This window comes from Aricia agestis, chromosome 4 (assembly GCF_905147365.1).
Source record: "Aricia agestis chromosome 4, ilAriAges1.1, whole genome shotgun sequence".
Lineage (NCBI taxonomy): Eukaryota > Metazoa > Arthropoda > Insecta > Lepidoptera > Lycaenidae > Aricia > Aricia agestis.
The window spans coordinates 19,196,242-19,212,922 of record NC_056409.1 but is presented as its reverse complement, the minus strand read 5'-3'; the positions used below and the strand labels follow the sequence as shown (position 1 = coordinate 19,212,922).

The window sequence follows — 16,681 nt, the reverse complement described above, 5'->3', positions numbered from 1 at the left end:
GTCAGAGATTCATTCATTTTCTTTTTTTTTACAGAAGAGAATCCCACCATGGTGTCGATGTGGCTTTACGTGTTGGAGACGAACTACCTCTCATACTCGGTGGCGTACAGCTGCGTTAATGTAGGAGACTTCCACCGATCGGGTAAGTTGTTATGACACTAGTTTGGTTACATTGCAGAACGACCTTTATATACAGGCAACTTTTTTAAGTTGTGGCTACTAAATCTGGGACTCACTATCAAATTTATGAGGTCTAAAGGTGATTCAAGATTTTAAGGAGTAGTATGCGTGTATGCGATGCAATTGTCTAAAAGGCAGCTTAATCACCTACTAGCTATGTCCACACTATGCGCTTTCGTCTTCAATTTTCGTCATCTTCTTTGTATTCAAATTTCGTTTGGCGCTTTCAATAATTGAAGGCGTTAACGAACGCAACGCCAGCATTGTTATTTTTGTTCAGTTTCAGTGTCTGTCAGCTTTGTAACATGTGCGACGAGAACGTTTTACTGGGTGGAATATGTGCGGCTTATTTGGTTATAAGGAATTCCAGAAACAAAATAACAAAGCGAAAGTTTTGGATACGGTCAGAGGGCATGCGTCGCGGGTATTCCTCACGTTCGCTGTTAACTGTGCTATAACGCATGCCATTGACGAACAGAAACAGGCACAGTGTGGACAAAGCTATTAGCTATGTCCACATTATGCAATTGCGTCTTCAAATTTCGTCATCTCCTTTTTATTCAACTTTCTTTGGCATATTCAATAATTGAATGCGTCAAAATCCACCCGCGTTGAAAGAAAAGTGTCATAGCGAGCGCTACGATTTCAACGCGCGTCAGGGGCATGCGGCATGCCTCACGTTCGCTGTTGACTGCGCTATAACGCATGCCCTTGATGAACAAAAAAAAAGCACAGTGTGGACAAAGCTAATCTACAATTTATCTCTTTGCTTTCTGGTCTGCTTTCGGTCCACTCGTTTTGTCATATTTATTATATTCAGAAATGAAATCGTGTATGTGTTCCATCGAGGAAATTGATTCATAGGCAGTTGACAGACCCACGTCACGTCGACATTCGTTAATTGTACAGTTCTGTTGACATAACGCGACCAAGTTACATAGGTCTACCATCTGCCTATGAATCAACTTCTCTGATAGTACAAATAATAACACAATGATTGAATTCAAACCAATTAATCAGTAAAATCTGTTTTCAGTTGGCGTATGGAAGCTGAGTAGGACTCGTAGCATGCTCGAAGCTGACGTCACCACCATCAACGCGTTAATATCACGCAGACCGGAGCTCCACCAGCCTTACTTCATCCAGGTGGAACAGAGCGAAGACTGCGACGAGCCCAGTTCGTCGGCGACTGTCTACAGTAGTATTATTGTATTGTTACTTTGTGTTATCGTTAATGCATTATCTTAATGTAGTAGTTTATTTTTATTTATTTTTATTAATAAAATATAATAGCAAATAGTATGATTTTTTTTTTACTCTCTTGTTCTCAATCTTAAGTTGATTATGCTTCTATTCAATGGTTTTGTCGCTTATCCTATCACGCCAAAATTATCCTAAACAATAAATACAACCTAGCTTAATTGAATTTTTTTTAACTTGAGAGGTGTCAAGGGACACCACGATGAAACGTTGTTATAATAAAAAAAAAAAAAAAAAGAGAAACAGAGAGAGAAACACGCGCTACCGCACGGCTTACAACTATTATAGCATTTTTGCTCTAGTTGTAATATATTGACAATTTTGTGTCATGTCGTTACAACTTTTTCCGTCTAGCCCCTTTTCGCAACGCGTGATAAGGAACTTCGTTCCAAAAGTAATAAAAACAGCAAGTTAAAATTATTGTATTTGTTAAGGTATGGTGATATTATTTTGACTATATTAGTATTAGTGCAATGATGGATAAGCGCAAAATAAACCTTTAAAACATTAACAACAAGATAATGCGTAAGGTAGCAACAGGCATTGTTACCTTTATTTCAATATTTAAACGCCAAACCGAATAAGAAGATATCATAAAAACAGTTACGGTACGTAAAATATGTTTTTACAACAAATGCATCTAACCGCGCGCCGCGCCGTACTCAGAGACATTTAATGATAATTAAATGACGTCTTTGACAGATAATGTATGCAGTTTGGCGCTTAAGTCAAAATCTTTATTTAAATACAATTAAGTAATTAATAATCGTCTCTGAGTGCGGCAGTGAGATGATTACCAAAAATTCCATAAGCAAAAAAACATCAAAATTATCTCAACTTTTTAGAAGCCCGAAAGTATTCGGATAACAGTAGACCTTTAACGTTTGACCAGAGATAAAAGTTAACAATTTTATAAATACCGGCGCCGGAGACTTTGTTGTCAGTCAGATCTGAACCTTGGCAACCATGTACCGATTTGTCCTACTCGCCCTGGTGGCTGCAGCTGCTGCTGACCACAGCTGTCCCCCGGTGGACACCGTCGCTGACTTTAAATATGACGAAGTAAGTTCTGACAAAGTTTTTAAATATCAGATGGTGTAAGTAATTTAGTTGTGATAATAATTATATCAAACCCAGCCGATAGCTTACGACCAATATTGAAATAAAATAATCCGACTAAATGACGTAGGTCCTATCAATCAATTTCTTCCATCCATACTTCCATACTATCCATACACATATTATAAATACTTAAATACTAATATAATGAATGCGAAAGTGTGTCTGTCTGTCTGTCTCATGTCTATGAGTCTGTCTGTTACCTGATACCTCTTCACGCTTAAACTGCTGAAATGATTTTGCTGGTCATGGAGATATCTTGAGTCCCGGGAAAGACAAATTATAGTTTTTATCCCGGAAAAATGTACGGTTCCGGCGCGATAAACAAATTTAGGCACAACGTAGTTGCGGACGTTCTTTAATGATACAATAATATGTCATCTAAAAACTCAAATATAACTTTTTATTGTACGGCTCTGCTAAAACAAACTCCTACATTATGTTACAGTTCGCACAAGGTACATGGTACGAGCTAGCCAGATACAAGAACACCGCGAGGGAACAGGGCATGTGTGGCAGGGCTGAATACACGTTGGAAGGAGACACTTTCAAAATCAAGAACTGCAACGTCCTCAACGGCAAGGAGCGATGCATTGACGGAGTCGGCAAACTGGACCCTGAGGCGGCCAACCATGGAAAACTGATCTGCTCATACCCATACGGACGTGAGTAGATTTGATTGTTCGTATCTTAGTTGCCTCTATTTTAAGAACTGCTACTAGGAATATCATAGAAAAAAGCCTTCTTAATAAAGAATGCCTAAAAATATTACTTTCTTTGAGTACAAAGCTTTATGACAATCCCTTCTACAAAATTATTAAAATATGTAACGTTTTCGTCTCTTCTCCAGCTAGCAGAAAAATGGTGGACAGCAAACTGAACGTCATTGCTACTGACTACAAGACCTACGCCATCCTGCACTACTGCAAACACGACGAGGCTAACAACATTCATATGGGTAAGTGTCTTGTAACGTTACTAAAGGGAACGTGCAGTAACAAAAAAAATTGTGGCACGGATACAAGTTTCGGATTGGTGACAGCAATTTTCATTTCAGGAAATATTTTCTTAGCACAAGCAAAGACGACATAATATAAAATCTTCTTTCTTCATTTTATGAAGAAAGAAGATAGATTCGACTGTTAGATTCATCTTTTCTACTACTATTAACTAAATATTATTTTCAAGGGTCAATGTTGGTTATTTATACTTAGCTAATGAATTATTTTCATTTCTTTCAGACCTCTCCTGGGTGCTGGGTAGATCCAAGAGCATTTCCCCTGAAGACAGGGAAAAGGTTATCAAAATCATCAAGGACTCCCCAGTCCTCGTGGAAAAGAAATACGAAGAAGTTGACTTTTCTGAAGAAGCTTGCAAAATCACTGTCTAATCAATTTAAGTTAAAGATATCCTGATAGTCACCTTAAATAAAATTATTCTAGCTATCTCCCCTTTTTCTTTATTTGCCTTTAAACTTGTTTACAAATACTTATCTAAAAGCAGCTAAAACTATAATATGCTATTATTATTAATAATGTTTTAAGTTATATTGGTTATGTTGTGTGTAAATAATATTTATTTAACACACATCCTATTCATATCAATATTATATTACAAGGGATACATATTTTATTATTAAACAATACTTCTCTCGTATTGGTCTTGTAGGTATCTCGTATTGCAAGTGACAAATATTTTATTTTTAATGATTGTAGGGTTCAAACTTCGTAGAAGGAAGTCTTGTGATTTCACTCTGTCCGTCAGTACGGTATTTTATAACTACAGTAATTATAAACAATACATAATACTATTACGAAATTTTGGACAGCTAGATTGCAAGAATATTTTCAATCACATCTGCCCGTTTCTTGACTACATTGACATCAAGCTATTAACTACCCCTAATTTTTGTGATTTTGCACACCACCCTAAAATATTGAAACTACGTTACGAAGATAGTGGTTCAATCTTAGTTTTGCACCAGACTTAAATGGTTAAACAAAATAATTTAAGGGGTGTTATAAATTTCACTTATCAATAAAACTATACGTGGGAGAGCCATGCTTCGGTACGAATGGGCCGGCTCTACCGGAGAAATACCACGTTCTCACAGAAAACCTGCGTGAAACAGCGCTAGCGCTATGTTTCGCCGAGTGAGTGAGTTTACCGGAGGCCCAGTCCCCTACCCTTCCCTATTCCCTTCCCATCCCTACCCACCCCTATTACCCTATTCCCTCTTAAAAGGCCGGCAACGCACCTGCAGCTCTTCTGATGCTGCGAGTTTCCATGGGCGACGGAAGTTGCTTTCCATCAGGTGACCCGTTTGCTCATTTGCCCCCTTATTTCATAAAAAAAAACTTATAACGCCTCTTGTGTTTGTGTGTGTGTGTGTGTGTGTGTTTGTCAGTCATATAATAATAATAATCTTTATTTCTCCTCACAATACAAGTTTAAGATACATACATAATAACAGATTTTTCGATAGTCAGGTGAAATTGTAAGGAGCGGTGTCCATTATAGGTCATGCCTGTATTGATGATGATGATGATGATCACCAGGTCCTCACCCCAAGGAACATTATATTTATTTAGGTGGGATTCCGATTTACAATCATAGCATGATACAGCATTATGAAAATATATTTTTTTTAACCTTTATTTATCAATAAAAATTACAAAAATCTTAATGTTATACGGCGCAATATAAAAGAAGTTTTACCATGCGCCGTCCTATATATATTACAATATAAAATAAAATATAAACTGTTTTTAATAAGAGTAAATGTACTTGAAGTAAGTTCTCTGTAGGACCGTATTTCAAATTTTGTAACCATTGAGTCACTACAGACTTACATTTCTGTTTCGTCAAAGAGTAAATTTTTAGACTCTTATTAATTTTAGTAATCAAAAAAGCGTTGTGCGAATGAGGTATTGCATTTTGGCCAATTAAAAACTCTATCTTTTCTGCGACGTTTTTCTATTATATTAGGATCGAAGGAAGATATGCAGTGTTGTTTTAGTATAGTCTGAAGGACATAAAGCTGGCGAACGGTAATAACCTACTTTTAGTACTACTCTCTGAGATCTTTCAAGTTTTAACATAAGGTTCTTTGCAGCACCTCCCCAAGCAGAAATACAGTAGCTCAGCTGTGATTGGACCAGCGCAAGGTATACAGACCTTACAAGCTCCTTGGAGGCAACGTGACGAAGGTTTTTGATCACATACATCAGTTTGCGTGTTCTAGCTACTAAACAGTTAATATGTTCCCGGAAGGATAGGTTATTATCAAATACTATTCCTAGGTATTTAACTGTGTCAGTCTTCTCAATTTTTGCACAATCGCACTTCGCAGCCACGGCTACTATACTCTGGGCATTTATGAGATATTATACTGTAATGCATGTTAGTATCATTTTTATTTCTTAACGAGAATGTAATGTATTTAGTTTTATTTGTGTTTAAAGTTAAGAGATTTAATCGTAGCCATTCAGTTACCGCATTAAAATCATTTTGTGCATATGTGTAAACATCAGCCCAATTTTTACCGCTAAAAAGTAAAACCGTGTCATCGGCAAAAGTTATAATTTTTGCATGTGGTATAGCTAATTGACACAGGTCATTAATATATATTAGGAATAATAGTAGTGTACTACCCTGGGGAACTCCAAAGTGAATTGTAAAATCGCCGCTTTTTAGGTTCTCAATTTTTACACACTGTATTCTATCGTATTATATGGTAGCAATAAACGAATGGACCAATGCTGATCATTTTTATTTTTGTTTTAAAGCTGACATGATCTAAAATATAATATTATCATCAGCCCGCTTAGTCAAGAAATAATTTCTAACCCTAAGCGGGCTGATGATAATATTATACTTTAGATCATTATTTTGAGTTTGTCTTTAAGTAACAGTTATAACCAACTTCCAGTGATTTGATGGTTCCTACATTTTGTATTCTGATTAATGACACGTCATATTAGAGTTTTAAAATTAGAGGTTATTTTTAAGTTTATTCTCAATTTAACATTAATATAATAACTTTGGTTTCGTCATCTATCGGACTAAGCAATGAAATATAAAATTCTTTTCAATAATAATTTATTTGTACAATACTATATTGCTACTTATGAACACTAATATGTTTACCATACACAGTAATATTATATCATCCGATGCTAACCTTGAATAGTGTAACGTAAGTACTATATCAGATAAATTGATTCATGTAGACCATACCATGATACCATGATCGTCTGATGTGATTTCTACGAGTACTACTAAATTAATAAAAACATCCCATTTTGTAAGTTATTTCAACAAGCATGCTTCATCGCTAAGATGACTGTAAACAAGTTTGCTTTTATCAATGAATCCACTCGATGCTATATAGTTATCAATTTTACTCCTGACGTCGTCGCTTGGTTTTCGACTTCTTGTGATGATCCAACAGAAATCTGTAACGAAAAGTTGCCGTTTCTTTTGAAAGCTGCTGTAAATTACTTCTCTTAGGGTCTGTTTAAGGTTCCGAATAGGCTATTCACAACTTTTTTGACAGATTCTTTATACTTGATCTGTCAAGTTAATTGATGGATAGCCTATTCGTCACTTATCAGGAAGTGGTGAAACAGGCCCTTACTGAAGCAGTTTATCTATTCATTATTTTATCGTTTTTGATTCACTAACGTCAAAAACCAATCAAAAATCGGCCAAGTGCGAGTTGGACTCGCGCACGAAGGGTTCCGTACCACTATAGTGAAAAATAAGAAAAATATGAGTGTTTTTGTATGGGAGCCCTCAATTATGAATTTCATTTAAATTTTATTATGAATTATTAAAGTACAAATAAAACTGAGTAATTTGTGAACATTTCAGGTGGCTACCTGTTGTCACCATTAATAACGAGCAAAAAATGTTAAAAAAATCACGTTTGTTGTATCGAAGCCCCCTTTAAATATTAAATTTATTTTGTTTTTAGTATATATTTTGTTGTTGTAGCGGCAACAGATATACAGAATCTGTGAAAATTTCAACTCTTTAGCTATTACCTTTTTTGAGTTACAGCCTGGAGACAGATGGACAGATGGATATACATCGAAGTCTATGTAATGGGGTCCCGTTTTTACCCTTTAGGTACGGAACCCTAAAAACGCTATTGAAAAGATAAACTCTTGTCAAAAAACCTCAGAAACCGGATATTAGACAAGACTATTTTTTGTAACTGTTCCTACATTGTCTGTCTCATGCATTAGAAAATCAATTAGATTTGTAACTGAATGATACAAGTGTCAGCTTATATTATTATTAGTAGCTATTTGCCCGAGCTTTGCTCGGTATTCGATAAAACACGAATAAAATGACATTTTCTAAAAATGATTCCTAGCTAGATCGATTTATCGCCCCCGAAACCCCCTATATATACTAATTCCGAGATTTCAATTATATATATATATATATATATATATATATATATGTATATGTATATATGTATATATATATATATATATATATATATATATATATATATATATATATATATATATATATATATATATATATATATATATATAATTGAAATATATTTCTATATTTCTATATATATTCTTGTATATATATATATATACAAGAATTGCTCGTTGTTTATAGAAGATATAAGATTCTTCGTTTAATGATAAGGTCGTTATGAAATTAATTTCTAATAAATATAAGTTACCATGTCTAATTTTTTTCGCCTCGTCATATTTACATTCGTAAACTATAGCGTAGTTGTTATAGTCAACCTCGACAATGTTTACAGGAATAACAGAAGTCCCTTCTAAATCTGAAACAAATTAAAGTTATAATTACAAAATTGAAACCTTATCTATCCCAACAGGATAAATTACTTCAATGTTTTCACGCTAGAAGGCACCAGCATAGACAGTAAATAAAAAAAATATTCAATGTTCGACAACGTTTCTGTCAGTATTCCGACGTGTGAAACATATCAGATTTTGGTCGGATTATTTACTGTATATATGCTAGTAACTCTCTCCCTTCCCTCCCTCTCAACTTTGCTTAATATTCCCCAGTCTCTAAAATCAGCTACAATCATATTTTATTAATTATTAGGTGACACCCGCAACTCCGTTGCGCCAAAATTCGTTTATTGCGCGTCAACCGTACATTTTTCCAAGATAAAAAGTATCCTACGTCCTTTCCTGGGACTTAATGTATCTCCATACGAAATTTCAGCAAAATCGGTTGAATCACTTTAAAATTAAATGACCTCATTCTGTGATACTACATTTACTTACTTGTAAAATCTGAAGAGTCATGTAACAGGACTCCTCCTTCGGTCTTCACTGTACCTAGCACGGACGTGCGTTTCCCGTTGACGACGTTGCTGAGGTTGAAGGCATTGTTGGGGTTGTTGACGTCGTACTCCATCACCCCACAGTCGCCTTTTTTCTCCCAGTCGTCAGGATACCTGGCTATTTCGTACCATACTCCCTTGTACTAAAAACAAGTGGATTTGATTATAATAAAGCTGTTACCGGAAATGTATGTAATCCGTCATTATATACAATTCCTAGGAAATGTATGTAATTCCTAAAATCGTACGGAAATGTGTAAAATTAATTATATTAGATACATTTCCTAGGAAATATAATATATATTTCCTAAATAGTAATCGGAAATGTAAAACATTTAAGATATCAATGGGATAGCGGGGCGAGACTACGGTCTGTTACTAACCTACAATCCACTGGAACCGGCCAGGGATTTAAAAATGCCTTTGCAATAAAAACTGTACTACTGTAGGGGCGAGGACCCCTACACTACAACGATGGGCAGAAAGGAAACTGGGGTTACCTGGTGGCTGAGGTAGCTGGGCAGATGAGCTGAGATGGGATGAGCTGATGTGCTGATGCTCGCAGTCACACGACACTGTCACCTTCTATTTCACTGAGCTGAGGATTTATCGCGAATCACGGGAACGGCTAGCCGATATTTTTCGTATGTAACGATCGCGCGCCGGTAATGGACTGTGTCATTGGCATGTCAAAACGTATGACAGCTGACAGCGCAGACTCATGCGCAGTGTTGCCAACTGCCACATTCGTCGCGCTAAAGTTTGGCGCGAACATCCTGGGGGGGCCCGGCAATGGGCGTGAGCTGATCCCCATCTTGAGCTGAATCCAGTGGGAGCCGGGCAATCTTGCCGACAGGTCTCCGCAGCTGGCCTTGTGAGGTGGCCAAGTCCACAACTCTGATGACTCCATCCTTCCCAGGTAGTAGGCGTGTGATTCTTCCCATCTTCCATTGGAGCGGAGGCAGATTGTCTTCTTTGAGCAGAACCAGTTCCCCAATTTTGGGTGGAGAGGAAGAGGAAAGCCATTTGGAGCGGATTTGAAGGGTATGGAGGTAGGACTTGGTCCAGAGAGCCCAAAAACGCTGAGAGAGAGATTGAATGAGCTGAAAGCGCTTAAGGGGGGAGATGACTCTGTCATCTATTGTGTGCTCGGGAAGAGCTGTGAGCGGACGGCCTATGAGGAAATGGCCGGCTGTGAGGGGCTGATAGTCCGTAGGATCGGACGATAGTGGGCTGATGGGCCGAGAATTTAATACGGCCTCAATTCTAGCGAGCAGAGTTGAGAATTCCTCAAATGTGAGGCGTTGTTCACCGATTACACGGTAGAGAAGTTGCTTGGTAGATTTAACATTAATCTCGTGGATGCCTCCCATCCACGGGGCCTTGGGCGGATTAAGTAACCAAGTTATATTTTGAGCTGAGAGTTTATGGGAAATAGCGTCATTATTGTCATTGAGAAATTGTTGAACTTCTAGGAGCTGATTCCTAGCACCTACATAGTTTGTGCCGCAATCGGAACGTATTAAAACGGGAACACCACGACGTGAGCAAAATCTTTGTAACGTGGCAATAAATGCATCTGTAGAAAGTGCGGATACGGGTTCCAAGTGAACCGCCTTTGTAGTGAGACAAACGAATATACAAAAGTAACCTTTTATTAACTTAGCATTTCGTAGTTGACTCGATTTAAGTAAAAATGGGCCGGCAAAATCTGTAGACACGTGACTAAATACGGGCTGAGGTATAACTCTGTCGGCTGGAAGGTCAGCCATGACAGGCATTTCGGGCTGAGCGCGGCAACGGAAACATCTTATACATTTATACGTTTTATGTCGAATGATGCGGCGTGCTGACAATATCCAGAATTGTTGACGTACATCATCTACATCAATATGTCTGTGCTATAAAAATAAATTATTTTGTAAGTACTTCCAAGTGCCATTCCAACTTACCCTGCAAAAATAAATAGCCATATGGAGGCCTATGTAGCTATTTTAAATGTCAGTACTCGTTTAGTATATATGTATATATATTATATGTTAAAACATACATAGTGTAATTAATAATAATATTTACTTTATTGTGATATTGTGACATTTATAATTACTTAAACTACATACTGATTACTTACCAAACGAAAGTTTGACTTTATAACGATAAAATAAGTCGCTTTTGTGATAAATACATCTTAAAAGTTACAATATAGTTGACTAGATGACGCGTGCAACTTCGTTGCGCCAAAACTCGTTTATCGCGCGAGAACCGTTCATTTTTCCATCCTCCGCAAGTGAACGACTCCAAGCATCACGGGAGAAGAGGATGAGAAAGAGAGAGATAAAAATGAAATTAAGAAGTCTCTAAACTCAACGGCCAAATTAAAAGCGTTTGTGGGCTCCATCAAAAAGGTACTTCATCGTGGAAGAATGATCGAGGATAAAAACACCCTTTCTCGGATCAAGGCTTCGTCACAAACAAATCGGCAGGCTTTAGCAATGGAGGTTTTTTTGAGGGAACCATCTACACAAACACCGGCAAATAAAAACAAAAGATATAGGGCCAATCTCGGGCAAGTGCTCCCGCCAAAACTCAGACTGGCCCAGAACCCCGAAGATCATATAATAAATGCCTTCCTCGAGTTTCAGGCGATAATAAGAGCAAATAAGACCATAAAGCTCTTGACCTGCAATAAGATCATGCAGGCCTATCAGCGAAAAAATCAAAAGCTGTTAGAAGTGAGACTCGAGGATGCAAAAGCTGCTGTATACGACAATGTCACCTCCACAATAATTGCTGGGGCGATGACAGGGCAGTATATGGCGGCATTAAGTGCCGACTGCGGATTCGTGGTTCTGGACGAGGATGAGACAAAACGCACGGGAACACTCAAATTTATCACAAAATCTGAGGATCCAGTAGTGGTAATAGCGGAATGTACCAGAATAATGCTGGAAGACAGGATACTAGAAATGGCAGAAGTCCTATCTGGGGACCCCGAATCCAGCATGGACTGGGATATATTCGCGAAACCTATCAACAACTCGAGGGTCAATGGGGTTCCTGGATGTGGGAAGATAACTTGGATCATTAATAACTTCAATGAGGAAACAGACATTATAATAACAACGACAATCGAAGCAGTCGAGGATCTAAAGCAAAGGCTATCGCTACGAACTGGCAACAAAGTTAAAGATAAAGTTCGTACCATGGCCTCTTTGCTGGTAAATGGGACAAAAGAAACCTACAAAAGGTTGATAGTTGACGAGGCCCTCATGCACCATTTCGGCACAATCGTCATGGCGAATCAGTTAACAGGCGCCAACGATGTCATCCTCATTGGAGATATTAACCAACTCCCGTTTATAGAGCGTGAAAACCTCTTTAAAATTACACTCGTCCAAACCTGGTAACCAGCATCACCCAGGAGTTGTCTTGCACACACAGGAGCCCTATGGATGTGGCATACGCCTTAAGCATGGTCTATAATAACATCTATTCATCGAAGGAAATTGTGCGGTCCCTAAAGCTAATGAAGTATACAGGAGCGAGAATACCTAAAACCGATCTAAATACCCTGTATCTTGTCCACACACAAGAGGAGAAAGCAGCCCTCACTAATACAGGCTATGGATCGAGAACGGACTCTCGCGTCCTCACAATCCATGAAGCTCAGGAATTAACGAGTCCCTCGGTGATCATCATACAGACCAAGTCCCGAAAGCTGGCAATCCATGACAGCGTTCCTCATGCAGTTGTAGCCATATCCCGGCACACTAACACCTGTGTCTATTACACTGACACTGATGGAGATGCTGTGGCAAGCTTCATAAAAAGAGCCACGGAGGTGTCAACCGAACACATAAAAGATTATAACATGGCTATAAAAGACAGGAACGATAAAGTCCTAAGACACATGGCGGGTAGATTCGACACAGAACGATATATCTTTAACGGCCATTCCCAATATTTGATCTATCTCTGGTTTTGCCCTACTAGAGATAGGAATAGCTCACAATTGACATAAAATATATGTCTCTAATGTCTAATGTGAGCTATTCCTATCTCTAGTAGGGCAAAACCAGAGATAGATCAAATATTGGGAACGGCCGTTACACCCTAGAAACTCCACCCAGCTTGAGTGACCCCTCTCCACCAAGCCAATGTCACAACATCTAAAGGCAAAGGGTGGAGCAGCATAAAATCTAAGGAAATCGGAAAATGTCGGACCTACTGGCCGCTACACCGCTATATATATATATAATATATATATATTTTTTAATATTACTTATATTAAAAAGAAAAAAAAGTGTCCATGGCGTGATGGACCACAATTAATCTCATCAAACACAACAAATGTAGAAAAACAATTTTGGTCTGTTTTACATATTTTTGGAGATGTTAAAACGTTTTAAAATACTTATAACTAATCATTTCTCCTTAGATAAATGATTGAACGAGACCCATCATTTATCTAAGCTTTCTCTAAAAATTAAATACGCACAATAAGTACGTGTAACACACTTTTCGTTACAGCCCTAAAATCCTCCCAAACCAAGTATCTTGGTTACGACGAGCGTTATTCTCTAAAAACTTTGCAAAAATCTTATAGTTTCATTTAGCTTAGCAAAGCAAACTTTCCTTTTTTTAAAATTGTGTTTTTGGTTGATTTTCAATGTAAACAATCCGATAAGAGTCATTAAATAACAGGAATAAAAAAAAATCTGGTTTTATAATATGGTGAAATATTAATTTTTAATTAAGTAACTAAAAAATTAAAAGTCCAAATAAATAAATAAATAAATAAATAAAATAAAATATCTTTTTATTCAAAATGGGTATCATGATACACTTTTTGAAAGTCGAACGAAGAAACTACGTTGCCTACCACCGGTTCGGGAACTACCCCGCCGAGAAGAACCGGCGTAAGAAACTCGCACGGGGCCATCTTTTGCAAAAAAAAAATGGAAAATTACAATGTTATGGCTTACAGCTATGTAACAAAATTAAAAGAAAAGTAACCTGCATGGAGCCACCCTATTCCCAAGGTGTGCTGTCCTCGAAGAAATCATTGACTTTATAATACGCTTTAGCACACAAACGTTCTTTAACTGCTTTTTTAAATTTGTTTAAAGGTAGATTTTGAACATTTTCTGGGATTTTATTGTATAGGCGTATACATTGGCCTTTAAAGGATTTGCTTATTTTGGCTAGTCTGAACATTGGTATTGCTAACTTGTTCTTATTTCTAGTATTTACATTATGATTATCACTTTTCTTTTTGAAAATATTTATGTTCTTTCTAACATATAAGAGATTTTCCAAAATGTATTGAGATGTGACGGTCAGAATTCTTATTTCTTTAAATTTTTCTCTTAGAGATTCCAAAGACGACATCTTATAAATAGAACGAATAGCTCGCTTCTGCAGCACAAATATTGTATTAATGTCCGCCGCGTTTCCCCACAAGAGGATGCCGTAAGACATTATGCTATGAAAGTAGCTAAAGTAAACTAATCGCGCGGTCTCTACATCAGTGATTTCACGAATTTTTTTAACAGCATATGCTGCAGAACTAAGCTTATCTGCCAGTTTCGCAATATGTGGACCCCATTGTAACTTACAATCCAGCGTTATGCCTAGGAATACGGTGGTGTCTACTAAATTCATTTTCTCATCATTTAATAGTACATTGGTTTGTACTTGCCTAACATTTGGCAAGATAAATTTTAAACATTTTGTTTTATTAGAGTTCAAAAGTAAATTATTAGCATTAAACCAATGTACTATTTTTGAGAGAGCACTATTTACCTCGTCATAATTAAATTGTGGCCTCTTCACATTAAAAATTAGTGAAGTGTCATCAGCAAAAAGTACTATCTCATGCTTATCTTTAAAAAATTTTTGGTTAACTTTGCAAGTTATACTTAGTGTAAAAAAGAAAATTACACCTCAAAAACAAAAATCCATTCACTATTACAATTTTCGGAGGTTGAAACCTCTGGGGACTCCACTAAAAGCAATCTCTGTAATTATCAGTGTGGGCAAATCTATATATTATATAAAACTCAAAGGTGACTGACTGACTGATTGACATAGTGATCTATCAACGCACAGCCCAAACCACTGGACGGATTCGGCTGAAATTTGGCATGCAGGTAGATGTAGGCATCCGCTAAGAAAGGATTTTGATAAATTCCAACCCTTAGGGGTTCAAATAGGGGATGAAAGTTTGTATATAATAATATGTACTTCTTAACGCGAGCAAAGCCGCGGGTAAAAGCTCGTTGATTTTATAAAATTAAGATAGAAATACTTACAGCAGGCCAGTTAAAATTAGCAGCAGGTTTCGCATCTGGACACGGGGCTTTGACAAGCACCGTGGAAGATACAAAAGAAATAGACGCAAAAAACACTACTGATAATGCGTACATGTTTGTCAAAAATACAATTTACAAATTAGTCACAGATGCAAATTGTACATGATTAATGATTACAAAAAGTAATCAAACCTTTTATATGATTATAAAATTTATAATTATAATAATACTAGATGTTCCACGCGGCTTCGCCCGCGTAATTTAGGAACGTCACGGAAACCGTACATTTTTTCGCTAAAAAAGAAGTATATGTCCTTTCACGTGGTCTATTCTTCATGTGTGCCAAATAACATAAAAATTGCTCCAGTACGTTCAAATAAGCCCTTTCAAATAATTTCCCCCGTTTTTTCCATACTTTCCTCTATTTCTTCACTCCTTTTAGTATTAGCGTGATAAAATATAGCATATAGCCGTCCTCGATAAATGGGCTATCTAACACTGATAGAATTTTTCAAATCGGACCAGTAGTTCCTGAGATTAGCGCGTTCAAAGAAACAAACTCTTCCCAATTATAATATTAAGTATAGATTATAATATTAGTATAGATGCATATTTCACATATTTTGTATTCTTAGCATTAATTTATTTGGCAATTATTATTTTACTAATTGTCAGAAAATGTTAATCTTGAATTAATTTTAACATAGAAACAGAAACGCAGAATCCATTAGCTTTGTCCACATTGTGCCTTTTTCTGTTCATCAAGGGCATGCCTTATAGCGCTGTCGAACAAAAAGGCACCTACCTATATACTTTAATCAATTATAAATAAACTTTATATAAAAAAAAAAAAACTTTTGAATTTTATATAAAATGCGAAGAAACTTTTTCCCCAACCTAATAATTCAAAGTGGAAACCTTTTTTTTCATTCTGTCTTTATTTTTCGTTGGTAGTTTTTATAGTAATGCACATCATTTATTTTTTTTAGATTTATCGTGCCCCTACCTTAGAAGTTAGGGGGAAGCATTACGCATCCCCAGCCCCCTCGGGGGAAGGGGCAGAGGTATGTCAGACTCCCTCCGCAAAGGTTTACCGACGTAGATGAATGCACTGCGATCCCGATCCTTCACGTGTAGCGTTGACGAGGGCATTCCATGCCCTCGTCGGTACTTTCTTCTTTTTCTTCTTCTTTGGGGCGGCTGTAGATGGTGTAGCCGCCCCCTTCTTCTTCTTACCTTTCGGACCCACCGTGGTCCAAGGGGTCTCTGTACGGGTGGAGCTGGTGTTCGCTCCCCCTTGCGCCGCCACCTGAGCGGCCATTGTGGGCCGCTTCTTCTTCTTCTTAGCCGGTTTCCCTTTCGCCTTCTGCAGAAGGGGGTCCCGGCATTTCTTCCTCAATCGCCGGCCTTTTGTCCGACGCTAGCGAGGGTCTCCATCTCGGCTCGGGCAGGA

General features: G+C 37.4%; 3 protein-coding genes across 3 annotated transcripts in view; 2 read left to right on the top strand and 1 right to left on the bottom strand.

The window, feature by feature from the left end:
- Window positions 1-1,428, top strand: part of LOC121726651 — a 37,229-nt gene extending 35,801 nt beyond the window's left edge. Inside the window, exons 57-58 of the mRNA XM_042114101.1 lie at window positions 35-142; window positions 1,217-1,428. Of these exons, the coding sequence (XP_041970035.1) occupies window positions 35-142; window positions 1,217-1,428 (320 nt within the window). The remainder of the gene's footprint in view (window positions 1-34; window positions 143-1,216) is intronic.
- On the bottom strand, window positions 932-16,549 carry LOC121726146 (bilin-binding protein-like). Its single transcript, XM_042113378.1, has 6 exons — window positions 16,360-16,549; window positions 15,229-15,326; window positions 8,856-9,057; window positions 8,273-8,380; window positions 6,841-7,016; window positions 932-942 (listed from the first exon to the last, which is right to left on the bottom strand). The coding sequence occupies exons 1-5, from the start codon at window positions 16,547-16,549 to the stop codon at window positions 6,871-6,873; spliced, it is 744 nt and encodes a 247-aa protein (XP_041969312.1). The 3' UTR covers window positions 932-942; window positions 6,841-6,870.
- LOC121726658 (bilin-binding protein-like) lies at window positions 2,396-4,002 on the top strand. Its single transcript, XM_042114108.1, has 4 exons — window positions 2,396-2,502; window positions 3,008-3,224; window positions 3,410-3,517; window positions 3,801-4,002. Exons 1-4 carry the CDS (start codon window positions 2,407-2,409, stop codon window positions 3,947-3,949), a joined length of 570 nt encoding a protein of 189 aa, XP_041970042.1. The 5' UTR covers window positions 2,396-2,406; the 3' UTR covers window positions 3,950-4,002.
- Window positions 16,550-16,681: the final 132 nt, after the last annotated feature.